Here is a 14,884-nt window from a genome sequence, read left to right on the forward strand (position 1 = left end):
TAGGTTTAGGCAACAAAACTACTTGGTGGGAATGTCGTTAGTTTAGCAGTTACTAAGTATTAACCAAATTTTGGCCTGATGAAGCTGCTAAATGAAAACTCAGGGCATCAACAAAGTTATTACAATTCATCCAGAGGGGGGCATGAATGTTTGTACCTAATTTCATGGCAATCCATCCAATAGTTGTCGAGATATTTAACTAAAGTCACAAAAATCAACTTTATAGTGGCGCTAGAGGAGAAGTCAGGGGTCACCAAAGTCATCCTTTGGACTGACCAACTGAAAGTCTGACATTGCTATCCCTCGAGCTATGCTACAAGTGTGGCTAAAAATCCAAACAAAGAAAATTAACTTCAAAACTTTAGAATTAACAATGATAAAAAATTTACCTGTAATCGCTCTTCATCTTTTTTAATCTGTTAACATAACCTTTCCTGCCTTGATGTTCTTTACCTGCCATACATTATATCCTTGTTGTACTGTCACTGTGCTGTGGCTTTGCGCTCGTTATTATTCATTGCGTATACTGTTGGAACATACTGTAGGAATGCAAGCCTCTGCTGTAGGAATGTAATAATTTATTTTTATTTTCCTCTGACTCAAGACTGTTCCCAGAAGCAATAGCGCAGGTTTTTTTGTGCACTGCTCAGAGTGTGTGTGTGGGTCGAAGGACATCAGGCAGATGGCCTTTTCTTGCCGTTAGTCTTGGGGAGTGGGGGACCATGTAGGTGTGAGCAGGAATGTACAAGGACAGAGAAGTCTTTGACCAAGAGAGAAGTCTCTGCTTATTAGGTCACCCATCTCTCCCCATGCCTGTGTCTGTCTTCCCCTCCAAACCCCCTCCCTCCCTACCTCCATCTCTCTCCCTATTTTTCTCTCTTACTTTTATCCCTCTCTGCATGCCCAACTTATCTCTGCATTCTCTGCCAAGCCAATCAACAGACAGGATAAATAATGTCAACACTCAGTTACCCTTAGTGATAACTTTAACAACGTGAGTCTGAGACTGGAATCGAAACGGCGCAGCAAGTCTGTACTATTAAGGTAGGTACTGCACATTGTGAAAGAATTGCATTTATCTGCAGAACTCCAGTAATGAGAGTAAATTCTAGCTATCTTATTACTTCCCAGGGATATCTTAGCTACAGTCTTGATTCCTTCAGATTAATATCAACGTGTAGACATAGTGTAGCGGTGGCTTTGATCCTCTGAGGCTTTATCTACACAGTTGAACTGTCTTTTCTCTTTTTCTCTGAAATCCAGCAAAGCTTTGCGTGCTGTATTTTATCATCTTCAACTCCTTTCATTTGAAATTCACATGTCTGGAAAATGTCCTTTTAGCTTGCCTTAGCCGGAGTGGTCAAAAAAAAGAAGACAGAACAAGAGGCAGATATTCTGTCTGCACCATTTACATAATTGGGCAATTTTATACGTGTGAAGCTATGATTTCTGTAAGAAACGGTCATGAGTACAAGGAGGTGAGAGCCAGCTGTAGCAGCAAGATGAATATTGTCTGTGTCACTTTGTGGCATGTCAGTAAAATCTCTGCTGGTTTTTCAGCATCTTTGGAAAACACGCAGTACATACGCTTGACTGAGAAACGTCACATCTGATCAAGGCCGTAAATAATGCATGTTTAAAGCTTGACTCATGTTTTTGAAGTTTAAAGCGGGAGACAGACCCACCTAATGTCTTGCACTGTGGGCTTGATACATGCCTGCATGATGCAGATATGTGCCTACGAGACAGAGATAATAGAGACATTTGCAGACATGATTTTTGCAGACATCCTTTCCCTGTTGTGAGGGCTTTTAATATGTCTAAAAACGAGAACTGTTTTTTAAATATTTAAACAAGGTTATAAATACATGCAACGGTGTATGAGTTTGTGTCTTTATGTGAAAACCTGCTAATAGCTATCTAAGAAAAAGTTGAAGAGGAAAAAGAGAGATTTGAGGTCACCAACAGGGCTGTCTGTCACCCGGTTCCCTCTGCAATCCAGAAACAAACCTCTTTCAGAGCTATCTTTCACCCGCGGGGTATTCTCTTGGTGTTAGCAGTGGTGTGGTTGATGGCTGTCATTGTTCAACTCCATTTCACATCTCGAAGAGGCAGCTTTCCAAAGCAAACAAACAATCATGCTGCCATTCTGCTCTTAAACGTCACTGTGTCATGTGGAGCCTCCCCTGCCTCGTTTGCATTAACTTCCATGTTTTATTCACAAACACAGCAGTGAAGTGTATCAGATCTGTACACAGAATATAAAGGTATTTACATTATTATTTTTAGAGGTATTTGAGCTCAAGCGAGGTCCTGGAAGTGCTAACAGTATGCAGAGTCACACATGAACTCTGATTACCAGTGAAGGGAAAGAGACAGTGAGAGCAGGAGAGAGTAAGAGAGATGTGCAGGGTATTGCTGATTCATACAACACTCACCTACACTAACAGGAGATGTCTGAGGAAGAAAAGGGAGGGAAGGAAGAGGAGAGATAACGGGAGACAGTAGTGGGAATGAGATGGTGATGATTTATGTGAAATAGAAAAAAAAAAAAAACCCAACCCATCCAGCCAGTGTGAGGTGAGGTGGTCTGTAGAACAAACTAGAAAGGTAGAGAGAAGATTGAATATGTACAGAGGAGGAGGAGGAAAAAGAGGGAGGGAGAGGAGGATAAAGATTAAGATGAATATACTGAAAGCAAGTCTTTCCCTCCTCATTGGAGAGTCGTTCACTCAAATGTTGACACTGCAACAAAAGTTCCTTCTTTCTGGTTCACTTCAGGCTCAATTTGCTTAAGATAAACCACCTGAGCTCAAGAGAGAAGTGCTCAAAAGGAAGCGTGAGTGAGTGAGTTAGACATGTTAACCCTTTAATGAAAGAAATGGAAATTCTTTTTGGCACTAACAACAAAAAATAATAATAATTTTTTCAACTGACCACACTGTTTTTTATTACCAAAAGGTGTCCTTTTATGGTAAACGTGCATCTCCACCAAATGGTAGAGATGCCTATTTACAGTAAAAGTACACTTTCAACAATCTGCATGATTTTTTCCAATAAGTGAAATAAAGCGCATTTTCTAGTTACACATCTCAAGAGCGATGTACTTTATAACATTTTTCATTTAACATAAACATTAGGGCTGTTAATAATGAATATTTTCTTTATTGATTCTTCTTTTGATTACTTCCTTGATTAATGAATTAATTATTTAGTCTATAAAACAAAAAAATGTCCATCCCAGTTTCCCAGATTCCAAGGCAACATCTTCAAATCAGTGTTTTGCTCGACCAACAGTCCAAAAAGAGAAGTTGAATTTTTCCTTAAAAATGAACTAAAAACGATGAATTAATTATCAAAATAGTTGCCTATTAATTGACTGACGATCAACTAATCGTTGCAGCTCTAATAAACAGGAATCAGGAATTTAAACACGAATAAATAACATTAAAAATGACCTATTGGTGATAAAAACAAAAACAAAAACATATAATCTGCATTTCAGTCTCTGTAGAAACAGCTCAGACTTGCTCATCTGTGTGGTGGGGGACACCAGCACAACAGCTTTTTGGGCAATGGATTCCCTTTTTGTGTTTTTCCACCCACAAACCAATGCTGAGTATTTCCTATAGACTTCAATCTAGATTCCCCTTTCCCCCACCGCCCCCAGTGATGAGAGTGAGGTTTGCCACTGCTGTGCTCAAATGTGGCATTGTTTAATTATTTTTTACCAATATTATCAGTATCACCCTGGACTTACTGTTACCTGATTAGTGGCTGTATTTTCATTGAAAAAAAAAATTATTTAAGTTAATATTTAGTTTTGTAAGAAAAATATTTTATTTTTCTTACAAAACTAAATATTAACTTAAATAATTTTTTTAAATAGAAACGTTACCATAAATAGATATTTATATCGATCGGTAGAGTGTATTTTTGTAAGATTATTACAAAGTCATCAAACTCTGTCTGGGGTGTCAATTCACATCATTCAGTCCATTAAGTCCTCTAAAACTTCACTAAATAATTCAATATAATTGTTTAGGAAAACTTCCCCACAAACAGGAAAACATGCTAAGAGTGATTTTTCAGCCGCTAACTTCCTGGATGAAAGCCGCCTGAAAAAGTCTGATTCTGAAAACCGCAGTGCACCCTGGGAATTTATTTGGGCCTAACATACTTCAACAGAGTCCTAGAGATGGCTGTGTGTGTGTGTGTGTGTGTGTGTGTGTGTGTGTGTGTGTGTGTATGGGTGTATGGCTGTGTTATAAGGCTGAGGGTGTTAGCTGAGAGGTCCAGCTGCTGCTAAGGTAAAGGTTGTGAAATGAACATAAAAGACAGGAAGCCTCTGACAGTCCAGTGACCAAACACAAGATTTATCATGACCTGTGAACCTGGAAAAGCTTCTTCCGCCCTGAATGCCGCTTATTATGGTGTGTGTGTGTGATAGTGCTTGTGTGTTTGAGCGCATAGGCTGCCTTCTTGATATTTTTCTCGCCCCAGCTCCATCAAGGGGATTGCACCTCTTCAAGTCTAGCCTCACATGCCCCCTCACTCTAAAAGTGTGTGGAGAAAAAAGAGTCTTTTTGTCTGAGTTTAATGGGATGGAATAATGGGATAAAACCGCTGGTGTCTCATGATTCAGGTTTGCTATCCTACACACAGGACAACGTTATTCAATTTGATTTGTTTTCTAGATTTTTTGTGTGTGTGGCGCTTCACATTTTTCATCGTTACAATGTGCACTTGCATTGCTTTCTTTAACAAGGTAGGTGTATTACCTAGAGGTAGACCTGTAGATGTATCTGTTGATTTATTGTTCAGCCAGTTTTGACCTATTAAGTATCAGAAATCAGCATCTCGAATGTAGACAGATTATTCATGATAAGGATTAATGTGTCCCAGGGTTTCCCCTTTCAGGGATCAGGTCTTGACTTAAACCTGCTTTAACAGATTTTATGGCCACTTGGAGGCAGCAGAGGAAACATGCTGTAAACTCAACACTGACATAGTATCACCTTTCAGGTTTATATTGCGAACTTATTAGCAAAAAGTTATTTACATAAAAGTTATTTACATATCCAGCAGTTATGGAGCAACATAATATAATTTTTGGAGTTGTTTGGCATAGATGTGCTCACAAATGGGAAAAAGCCATAAAGTTCATTTTTGTTTATAGAAAAATGAGACAATCCCAATGAAAATTGGTGTTGTCTACTCTATATGTTCCTCTCCACAGGTACCTGTGAGACAATGACTTTGAGTAACTCTACACTACAGTAACACTACAACACTGCACAGCAATTTAATAACTGAAGGTAGCATTTCACTACTCTGGAAAATTGTCACTGTAGCAATCATTTTATATTTTGTCTTGACGATTGTGAAGTAAACAGTAAAAATATTTCTGTTCATGTTACAAAATAATCTACCAGGAACGTGTGCTTGCATGTATTTGATTGGCCAATGCCTTGACAGATGATGTTGCTTGAAAGGCTTAAATGTTCATGGCTTGAGTCTGTTGGAAGTGTAGTAGTGGTATGTATTGCTGTCTTCCACAATGTCTTTTTAGGTTCCCCCTGGGGTCGCCAAAGCCAAAATGTTCTAATCCTACCTGACTTTATATATCAACACAAAATATTAATTATCAGCAGGCTCAATCCAAAAACGTGAGCCTTCGAAAACCAAAAATCAAATGACTGTAATACTCACCTGGGTGTCCCTTGCTGTTTCTCTTTTTTGTGTCCCTATGTGTGTTCCTTAGCTGCGGGGCGGCCCTCGTGGCCGGGATGCCACTGTGTGCCGTGCCAGTCCACAGTGGACGGTGAGGGGCAGGAGGAGGGGACAGAGTGCAGGAGACTGAGAGGAGGTGGCTCGCACCAAACAGGAGACATGAACCTCTGCTGGAACGAGATCAAACGCAAGTCCCACAACATCCGGTAAGAGGGCATTCATAGTGGTGTTTACTGTAACAGTCTGGAGGGATGGATGTTTTCAGAGCCAAGATGCTTATTATATCTGAGAGAAGGAAGTGGCTGCATTTGGAAACTTTAGTGGAGGCAACAATAGCTGAAAACGGCTGATTGCATTTCTGCCTACAAGTTGGCTGTCTCAAAAGAAATAAAAATGTAAATTTATTTTATGACTTTGTCAGGGTACAGATCATTTTCCCAAGGGAACATCAGATCAGTTTCAGCTTTACACAGTTTGTTTGTTAGCAAGCAGCTAGCCATTACTGTCTTTTTCTTTCAATAAACACATTCTGGTTTATTGAGATTCACAGAGTTTATCAAACATTTGCTAAGCCACAACTCCAAGCATTTCTGTGGAGGGACATATAAGAACACAAAACCAAAAGGCAAAACAACTTCCTGTGTCACAGTGGCCACATTTGGAAACAAATCCCTCTTTATAACCCAGTTTCTGTAAATCAGCCACTGTTTGCACACACACCCAGTTGGTGTAGAGATGTGTAATGGAACTAATAAAAGCCCTTTCTAGGTGAGTCTGATGATGTTTGACTTAACCAAAGTTATCATTGTATACAAACTCTTTATTGCTGGGAAATTAGTACTTTTTCTAATTGAATAATAAGTAAGAATTGCAATTTTAATTATTTTGAAAGTTGTAATTTTGTGGTTGTATCTGTGGGGAAACATTATGCTAATATGTGTACATTTATGTCCAACCAGTCACACAAAAGAATAGAGCCTAATGATGTCTAACATCTAACATCTATATATACTGTCTCTTTCTTTCTTTTTCCATTTTCCTCTGACGATTCTTCTTGTTGCCATTCACGGTCAGTTTTCTGGCAATTAAAAAAGTATTGTCTAATGATGTGCTGTCACACAGTAATGCATATTTCAGTACTCCTTCCAGTCAGCTGATTAATTATTGATATAACATGGGTTAATACTGCCATTGCACAAGTTATACTCGAGAGGTTTTCCGGTGCAAAACAATTAGAGGGCGTTCATGTTGTTCCTTGATGCTTAATTGGAAACTGTCCAGGCTTGCAGCATCATTTCTGTATCTTCAATTCAACTGGCATCCTGTTTAGACAATTGGCCCCTTAATTGCTTACTTGACCCTGATGTATCTAGGAAGAGGGAGGGGGAGGTTAAGGAAGGATAGTTGTGAAATTGGTTAAGACAGTTTCCCCTGCAGTCCTGTGTAATGAGATCACTATGGATGGCCTGCAGTGGCTGTTTATACCCAAGCTGCACTCTGACTTCATCAGGCTGAGAGAGGAAGGGGGATAGCAAGAATACAGGAAAGAGTCGATGGAGGGATAGAGAGAGAGGGAGAGAAGAGACAGCTGGTATTAAATCATCACACAAGAGAGATGGGATGCAGGGAAATGGGAGGAGCAGAGAGAGAAAGAAGAGTATAAGAATGAATGAATGAGAAAGAGCTTCACTGAAAAGCAGTCTAACCTTGAGGATGAGTGCTGTCCAGAGGAAACGTCTGACTGCGTTTAATGCCAACGGCTGGACAAGTGCAGACGACTGGCTTTATAATGGCCTGTCTGGCATTGATTGACAGGTGGTTGAGGCTCTGTTCCAATAAAAGTCATGGCTGCTTCCTTCTATCCTTTAAACTGTCGTACATTATACCCTATAGTATACTGTACCTAGACTGGAATTAAATTAAACTTCCTCTGTTGTACTTTGGTACTCATTTCTTATTTCATTTCAGCCATGCTAGCGGCTCTGTGAGGCTTTACTTAGGCACTTGGCCTTTGAGCTCAATGCTAACATCGGCATGCTAACATGCTCACAATGACAATGCTGATGTGTAGCAGATATAATGTTTACCATACTCACCATCTTAGTTTAGTGTGTTAACATGCTAACATTTGCTAATTAGTGCTAAAGAGAAAGTACAGCTGAGGCTGATGGGAATGTCATTAGTTATGCAGGTATTTGACTTGATAATGGTGTTAGATTAAAAGTCAAGATGACCAAAGTGATGACAATTCATTCTGAGGGAAACATAAATGTAGGATTCATCATCTGGGAAATAGAAATGTTTGTACCAAATTTTGTGCCAATCCATCCAGTAGATGTAGAGAGATTTCACTGTATAAGTGAAAACTTTGACCTGCCGATGGTTCTGGAGGCAAAGTCAGGGGATCACCAAAGTCAGGAGGATTCATCCTCTTGGGACCATGACTGTATGTACAACATTTCAATACAATCCAACCAAAAATTGTTGAGATATTTCAGTCTGGGCCAAAGTGGTGGAGCATGGCTGAAGAATAAACAGTTTTCCAAAATTTGTCGATGATGTTAAAGAACCTGTATACACCCAGAGAATGCAACAACTAAAGATAAGGAGTAAATAGCGCACAACATGTGTTTACAATCTAAATGTTTCCAAATGGCAGTGGCACAGAGAATTTAGCAGTGTGACACAGCGTCGCTCAGCTAATTGGACTCAGTGCTGATAACAGAAGGTTAGGGGTTTGATCACTTTTTTGGCATGTTGTATGGAAAGTAGGCAAAATCATGACACTGTGAGCCACTCTACGCACACTCACCAGCTGTGTAGCATGTGTTATTGACTACAAAACAGTGCTTTGATGCCATTGGCAAAAAATGTAGACATGCTGTTCTTGCTGTGTGCTTTGTGCTATATCAAGTTGTGGTTTAATGTCTTACACAGGATTGAGATAATAGCCCCGAACAACTGGACCACAACACTGCATTGTGCTGTGTCTATCATAATCACTGCTGAATGATTATGATTATATATAAAAGAAACATTTATTACCACAAGCATATTGCTGAGGCCATTCAGCCATCTGTAACTATTGTGTAAGAAAATACAGTATGAGAGTGTGGGAGGTTTCAGTGAATTTATGCTATTTACTCAGTAGAGACTGTGGATGAAAAATGAGTTCATTTTTTTAATGGTTGTGTAATTCACTCACTGGACAAACAGGGAATTAATTATCTGGCATTCCTTCTTCATTCCTTTGTTTGTGTGACCTGAACTGTACATGCCTTTAACACATTTGAAAAAGGAGAAAGTGAAGCTTATGACAACTTCCCGTCTTTTTGCTAAGCTAGGCTAACCGGCTCTTGGCTGTAGGTTCTTATTTACAGTACAGATATGAGAGTGGTATCGATCTTCTCATCTAACTCTCGGCAATAAGCATATTTCCCAAATGTTGAACTATTCCTTTAAGGTCAACAAAGTGGGATGTACTCATCAGTGTGTGTGTTTGTAAATCATCTGCTCAGTGTGTTATAGTAGTGTTAGCGTGATAAAGGTGTATTTCCACTGAGACCAGCTGTACTGCATCCCATTCTTGCACTTGCATACTATGGCAGGACAAACACACGACAGCTTGATGCTGAATCATCACAAATCTCCCCCAGTGTAGTATGAGCACAGAATGCTTAGTCACTTATAGGTATGCGTTCTTCAAATAGATTTTACATGTAACTTAACTGATTACAGTGTCAACCATAATGGTAACAATATCAGGCATTGTTGAGATTCGGGCTGTGCCACATAGTGAGGTGCCCACTGTTCTGCACTGCAGGGAATGCCCACTGGGGTTGGTGTGGGTGTCTCGGTGGCATGTTATGAATTTATTTGCTGCATGGTTCAGATAACTGCAGAGAGCCAGCCGCCCACACTCAGCGTCTGTCTGAGGGCAAGGGGAGACCTCTGAGTCTGTTTTTGTCTCTGTCTGTTTTTGTCATTACCACAATGTTCCTATCTGTATTCAGCAGTAGAGCTATCTGTTGATACCCGTCTCATTCAATGTCTCTTTTATTCTCATTCACTTTTCCATTCAGTCTCTACCTTTTTGCTCTTCCTCTCCTTCTCTGCTGTTGCTATTTTTTTCTTGTGCATATACATTCATCCTCCACCTCTATTCTTCTCCACATCCTCCTTCCCTTGCTAGTGCCTTCTACAGACAGCCCAGGCATAGTACAATGCCCTTTGGTTGTTCTGTGCTCCACTTTCCCTACATCACTCTCTGGTAAGTTACAGTACAGTGGCTGCAGGACTTATTGAGCTCCAATTACATGTTAATGATAATTCTATTGTTCATGGTCAGGGGTGAATACCTAGTGCTGCTAGAGGGGTTAGTGATGGGATGGCAGGTGTGGGTGAGTCGGACTCTGCTGGGGGATTCAGCCATCAATCATTCTGTTGCTTGAAGGAATGAATTTTGCTTTTGCTGCTGCCTGAGAATCATTTTGAGATTCAGTGATTTATTTCAGGGTAAGAAAAAGGCATCATTTTTTTTCTAGAAAGCTATGTACATACATTTGTTCAGTCTCACAGTATTTCAATCAGGAGAGACAAGTGAATGAAGCAAAGATAATGCTTATTATAACAGATGATGTGTGATGATTAAGTCTTGACAGAATGTCTTTGGGATTTAGACTCTACTGGGAGATTTTGGTAATGGAGGGGCTTCTGACCTGAGCAGCAGCAAGAACATTCCCCCATGGAGTCCAGACACTGGTGGTGGTGGCTGATGAATCTGCTGAGGCTGATGGCTGAAGAGGTTGATGGAAAGATAAAGGTGATGGACCTGCGAAGACTGGGTGGTGATGGGGAGGTGGAAGGGCACGCATACAGCGGCATGAACGTACTAAAGGCAGAGAGAGAATCATATTTAAAAAGACAGCAGTAAGATGACAATAAAGGTGTGTCGCTGTGCTATTGGATATATGTGACCAGCTGATGAGAACAGCTGATATCACGATTGACAGCCCCGGATAATGACAGCAGGAAATATAAGTGAGCATGCTGAGAGGAGTGAATGGCAGGGTGGTATGAGAAATAAACTACAGCCTAAGGATACAAAAGAATAGTCTTCCTGACTGAACTTTCGCTAGAGCTCGATTACTCCATAATACTAATGGGTGTGGTTTGAGCTGCTAGGCCAAATATTGCAAATGTTACCCGCATTTTAGGTTTTTGATTTTACCTGATCTTCCATTTGTAAGCAAATTACAGTTTATTATGTCTTAATTAGTTAATTCAGCCATGCAATCATTAATTCAGGCCTCAGGCAAAGCCCATTCTCTTTTCCTTGAGAGATTGCCATTGATGTCATATGTATCACACTGGGGAAAGGCTGGTAAACAGGGAATGAAGATTTGATAAAGAATGAATCACAGCTTCAAGACGAAGGGCTGATGAAAACAAACTTTGATACACTGTAATGATAAAACAAACCAATGGGGAATTAGGAGCCCTATAAATACTTTGTGTGTGTATGTAGAACTTGAAATTAAACATGAGTGAAGCTGTGAGGGGAGCACTGAACTGTGTCTTCATACCATCTGGTGCAGAACAAATCAGAGGTGGTCTTACACAGATTAGAGACAATGTTGGACTTTTTGGACTGCTACAGTGTCTGTTTGACTAGCAGGAGAAGATAATCAGGTTTTGTGCAGACACTGTACCCAGGCATGCTGAATGGTTTATATGGAGCAAATCAAATCCCCAAAGGAGTGAAAACATTGTGCTGTTAGAGCTGCAAGAACAATGAGGGCTCGAGGATCGGAGACACGCTTTGTCCATTAGCTCTGTTTACTTGAAGACCTGCAAACCAAGACCTGCATGGAGGCCAAAGGAGGACAAGTCAGTTGAAAGCCCTGATCAGTATGTTATGTTAATTTGCACGTTTTGTAAACAGACCTTAAACAGCATCATAAAACAGTTACTTAGATTTAGCTGTTGCCTGGCGTTAATTAAGGTATTAATAACCTGGCAATCAATATCAGGGTGAAAGCAGGTTCCAATCTTGAGTTTTGATTTTTAGGATTTAAAATTGCATCTTTAAACATGCCAGTACATATACTGCACATGCATCTACACACACACAGATAACCAAGAATTATATTATAATTATAAATTGTAATAAGTGAAACATTATCAATACCAAAATATGCATTTGAATGACACCTGAGATTTACTCTCCCTCTGAACTCCGGTTGCTGAAAGTTAAATGTTTTCGCAGTGAAATTATTGTGCTGACTAGGCAAATATGACCTACTGCTTCGTGGGATAATGAGTTCACACTAATTAGTGTACTTCATTTTGATCTCAAATATTTTGCAAAAGCAAATAATTAGTGATGTTTTGAATGCATATCTGCTACTCTCCTGCAGAGGCGTGCCCAGACATTTTGAGGATTAATGTCTCAATTCCAAACTAAGGGCACTTCCCTTTTCAAGAAAAGACAGAATAAAATGTGTAAGAACAAACAACTTTGTAAAGAAGGTCTTTCTTTAGCTGCCTCCCTCAACACTTCTTCTCTCTGCCTCTGTCTCCTGTATTTAGGCGGTGCTGGCACTCTAAACAATGCAGCTTAATTTATAAAGTTCCATTAACCTTAGCCAACCACAGCCAACAATCACAACTAAAGAGTTTCCATGGTGTTGAAAATGACTACAAATCATAATTGATAATCATAACCCAATTGAGAATCACTTCCGGATGGGAGCCGAAACGTCTTGATTCTGAAAACAGTGTCCAGATGACCACGACTGAAACCTTTTCTATGATACAAATCATAATACATATTGCAAGGCTTCAAAGCCAAAAGTTGCAATGCACTGAACATGAAATTAAACACAAATATAGATACACGTTTCTATGCTAATTAACTGGTTAATTAGAATGAATTCAGAATGAAAACAGTCATACAGTATAACCTTAAAGTCAGGCAAACAGGCACTGCAAACAATAACACCTACACAAGGACAAGGAAACAGAGACATCATTGACTTCATTGTTCATTAACAGAGAAAGACAAGAATAAATACTTGAAGAGGGAATAAGAGTTCCTCTTTAAGTCACTGAAAGAAATTATAACTGAATATGTTGACATTCCTTGTTGAATGGGAGCTTGGCAGGCTTTCTTATTGTAATAATTGTAAGACTATCATCAGCACCAGTGGCAACAACAACACTCGCAATAATAATAATAATAATTTTTTCTTTATTTTGTTGAGAGGGGGACTTTACTGAAAGAGGTGGTGGCTCTTGAGTCACTATAGCCGCTAAACTCTGACTACAACTCTCCAGCTTACAAAACAACTGCTTGTTGTTTGACAGAGCCATTATTGGCCAAAAAATTGATCAGCATTGTCTGCCCCAATCCCCCAAATCTCCTGTTTCTCTCTGGAATACCAGTCTGGAAAATCTCTTCAACAAGTGATCAGGTAATTTGACTCTAGTTGGTAAATATCTAAATAATGAAAATGCTTTACTAAAACAAAGATGGCAACATTTTATTCCTGTCAGCTTCTTGTCGAGGTGCTTTACCAGGCAAAATAAGCCATCTATGGTGAACATTTTACATAACAATCAAAGTTAACTTTTATTTTGTGCTGGAAAGTCACTATTCAGCAGGAGATGAGCAGCTAGTGGCCACAAACAGGTGCTCTTACCTAACATTGCATGCCATCTCAAGCTATAGTTAGGCTTGAATTTTTGGGGAGAATATGCTGACAACAATGGAAATGAGCTGCTCACACAATGTGAACATGCTAAATGGCTATTGCTACAAAACAATTAGCAAATATGTCTATAGGAAGCTGAATCCAGTTTTTATTGAATATGTTCCACTTTTCTAAAGAGTTTGGTCAGTTAAAACCAACAAGTCCTCCAAATTAAACGTCAAAATATGTTGTTTGTCCATACCCTCCAGAACGACACATGGAAGCCTTTTCTGATCTGTTGGTTTTTTTATTTCAAAATTTGATAGATTAACACCACGAGGGAAGCAATGGATTGATACAATAATTCTACACACCCTTTCAAACATAAATGGTGATAAAAATGCAGCTCTATGTCATTAACCCATTCACCCATTAACACAAACACACACAAGCACACTCACTCATACACACAATGAAAAGGAATACTGATTCACATGAGCACCTACACTTACACACAAGACAAATAAACCTGAGCAGTTTTACTGTCTCCACACACACACACGCACACACACACACACACACACACGTGCACACACACACAAACACATACTATATATTGAACATACAGCACTCTGGTTTTAAGAGAGGAGTGGGATAGTATGACCATTTCAGCAGTGGTCTCTCGTGCTTCTTATTTGTCATCTTTTATTATTTTCAAATGTCTCTGCTTGCCTCTTACACTTCTTCTACTATCTGCTGTGCTAACAACACTCATTTGTGTTACATTATGGGCCCTCTGAGTGTGTGTCGGTGAACACACCCGTGCTTCTGTACATCTATGTGCCTGCATTTGCAATTGACAGAACAATTTAAATGGACAAGATTCATTCATGTCTTTACATACCAGTGCACAGTGTCTGATGCAGACACGCAATGAATGAGCGTTCTCAGCAATACATCAGCCACTTTAACTAGACAAACTCATAATAGCATGTCTATGTTTGCTGTACTTACTGTAGGAATCTCTATATACTTTACAGAGGCAATTGAGATTCTATGTCTCCAAATAGTTTTGTAAGTATGAGTATTATATGGAAGAGCGCATGACTCACGCAGAAAATATTGTGAATGTGGGTTAATTATAGCCGTGAATCACTTTGATACAGAGGAGGACGAGCTTGTTCGTATTAAGAAGGTTTTATTTCTGTTCTTCTGTTACTACACTAGTCAAGATTTTTTTCAACGGCAGCATCGTAATCGGACTGCAAAATGGAGAAAACCATATGTTCCGTCCTAATTGAGAGCTGGTAAAATTGTTTTGTTTGTCCAAATAATTTAGAAACTTTGAAGTTAAGAAATTTAAATAGCAGTACACAAACTCACAATCAAAAGAAAGCTGGATTCATCAGTATTACAGTATTACTCCTTTGCAAGTTATTTTCAGACCAGCTGGATTG

At 39.4% G+C, this 14,884-nt stretch overlaps 1 protein-coding gene across 2 annotated transcripts in view; it reads left to right on the forward strand.

The window, feature by feature from the left end:
• The first annotated feature begins 903 nt into the window (after positions 1–903).
• Positions 904–14,884, forward strand: part of drp2 (dystrophin related protein 2) — a 76,141-nt gene continuing 62,160 nt past the window's right edge. For both annotated transcript variants that reach the window (XM_044204371.1, XM_044204372.1), the window contains exons 1-2: positions 904–1,044; positions 5,765–5,939. In XM_044204371.1, the coding sequence (XP_044060306.1) occupies positions 5,893–5,939 (47 nt within the window). In that variant the 5' untranslated portion in view covers positions 904–1,044; positions 5,765–5,892. The remainder of the gene's footprint in view (positions 1,045–5,764; positions 5,940–14,884) is intronic.

This window comes from Siniperca chuatsi, linkage group LG8 (assembly GCF_020085105.1).
Source record: "Siniperca chuatsi isolate FFG_IHB_CAS linkage group LG8, ASM2008510v1, whole genome shotgun sequence".
Lineage (NCBI taxonomy): Eukaryota > Metazoa > Chordata > Actinopteri > Centrarchiformes > Sinipercidae > Siniperca > Siniperca chuatsi.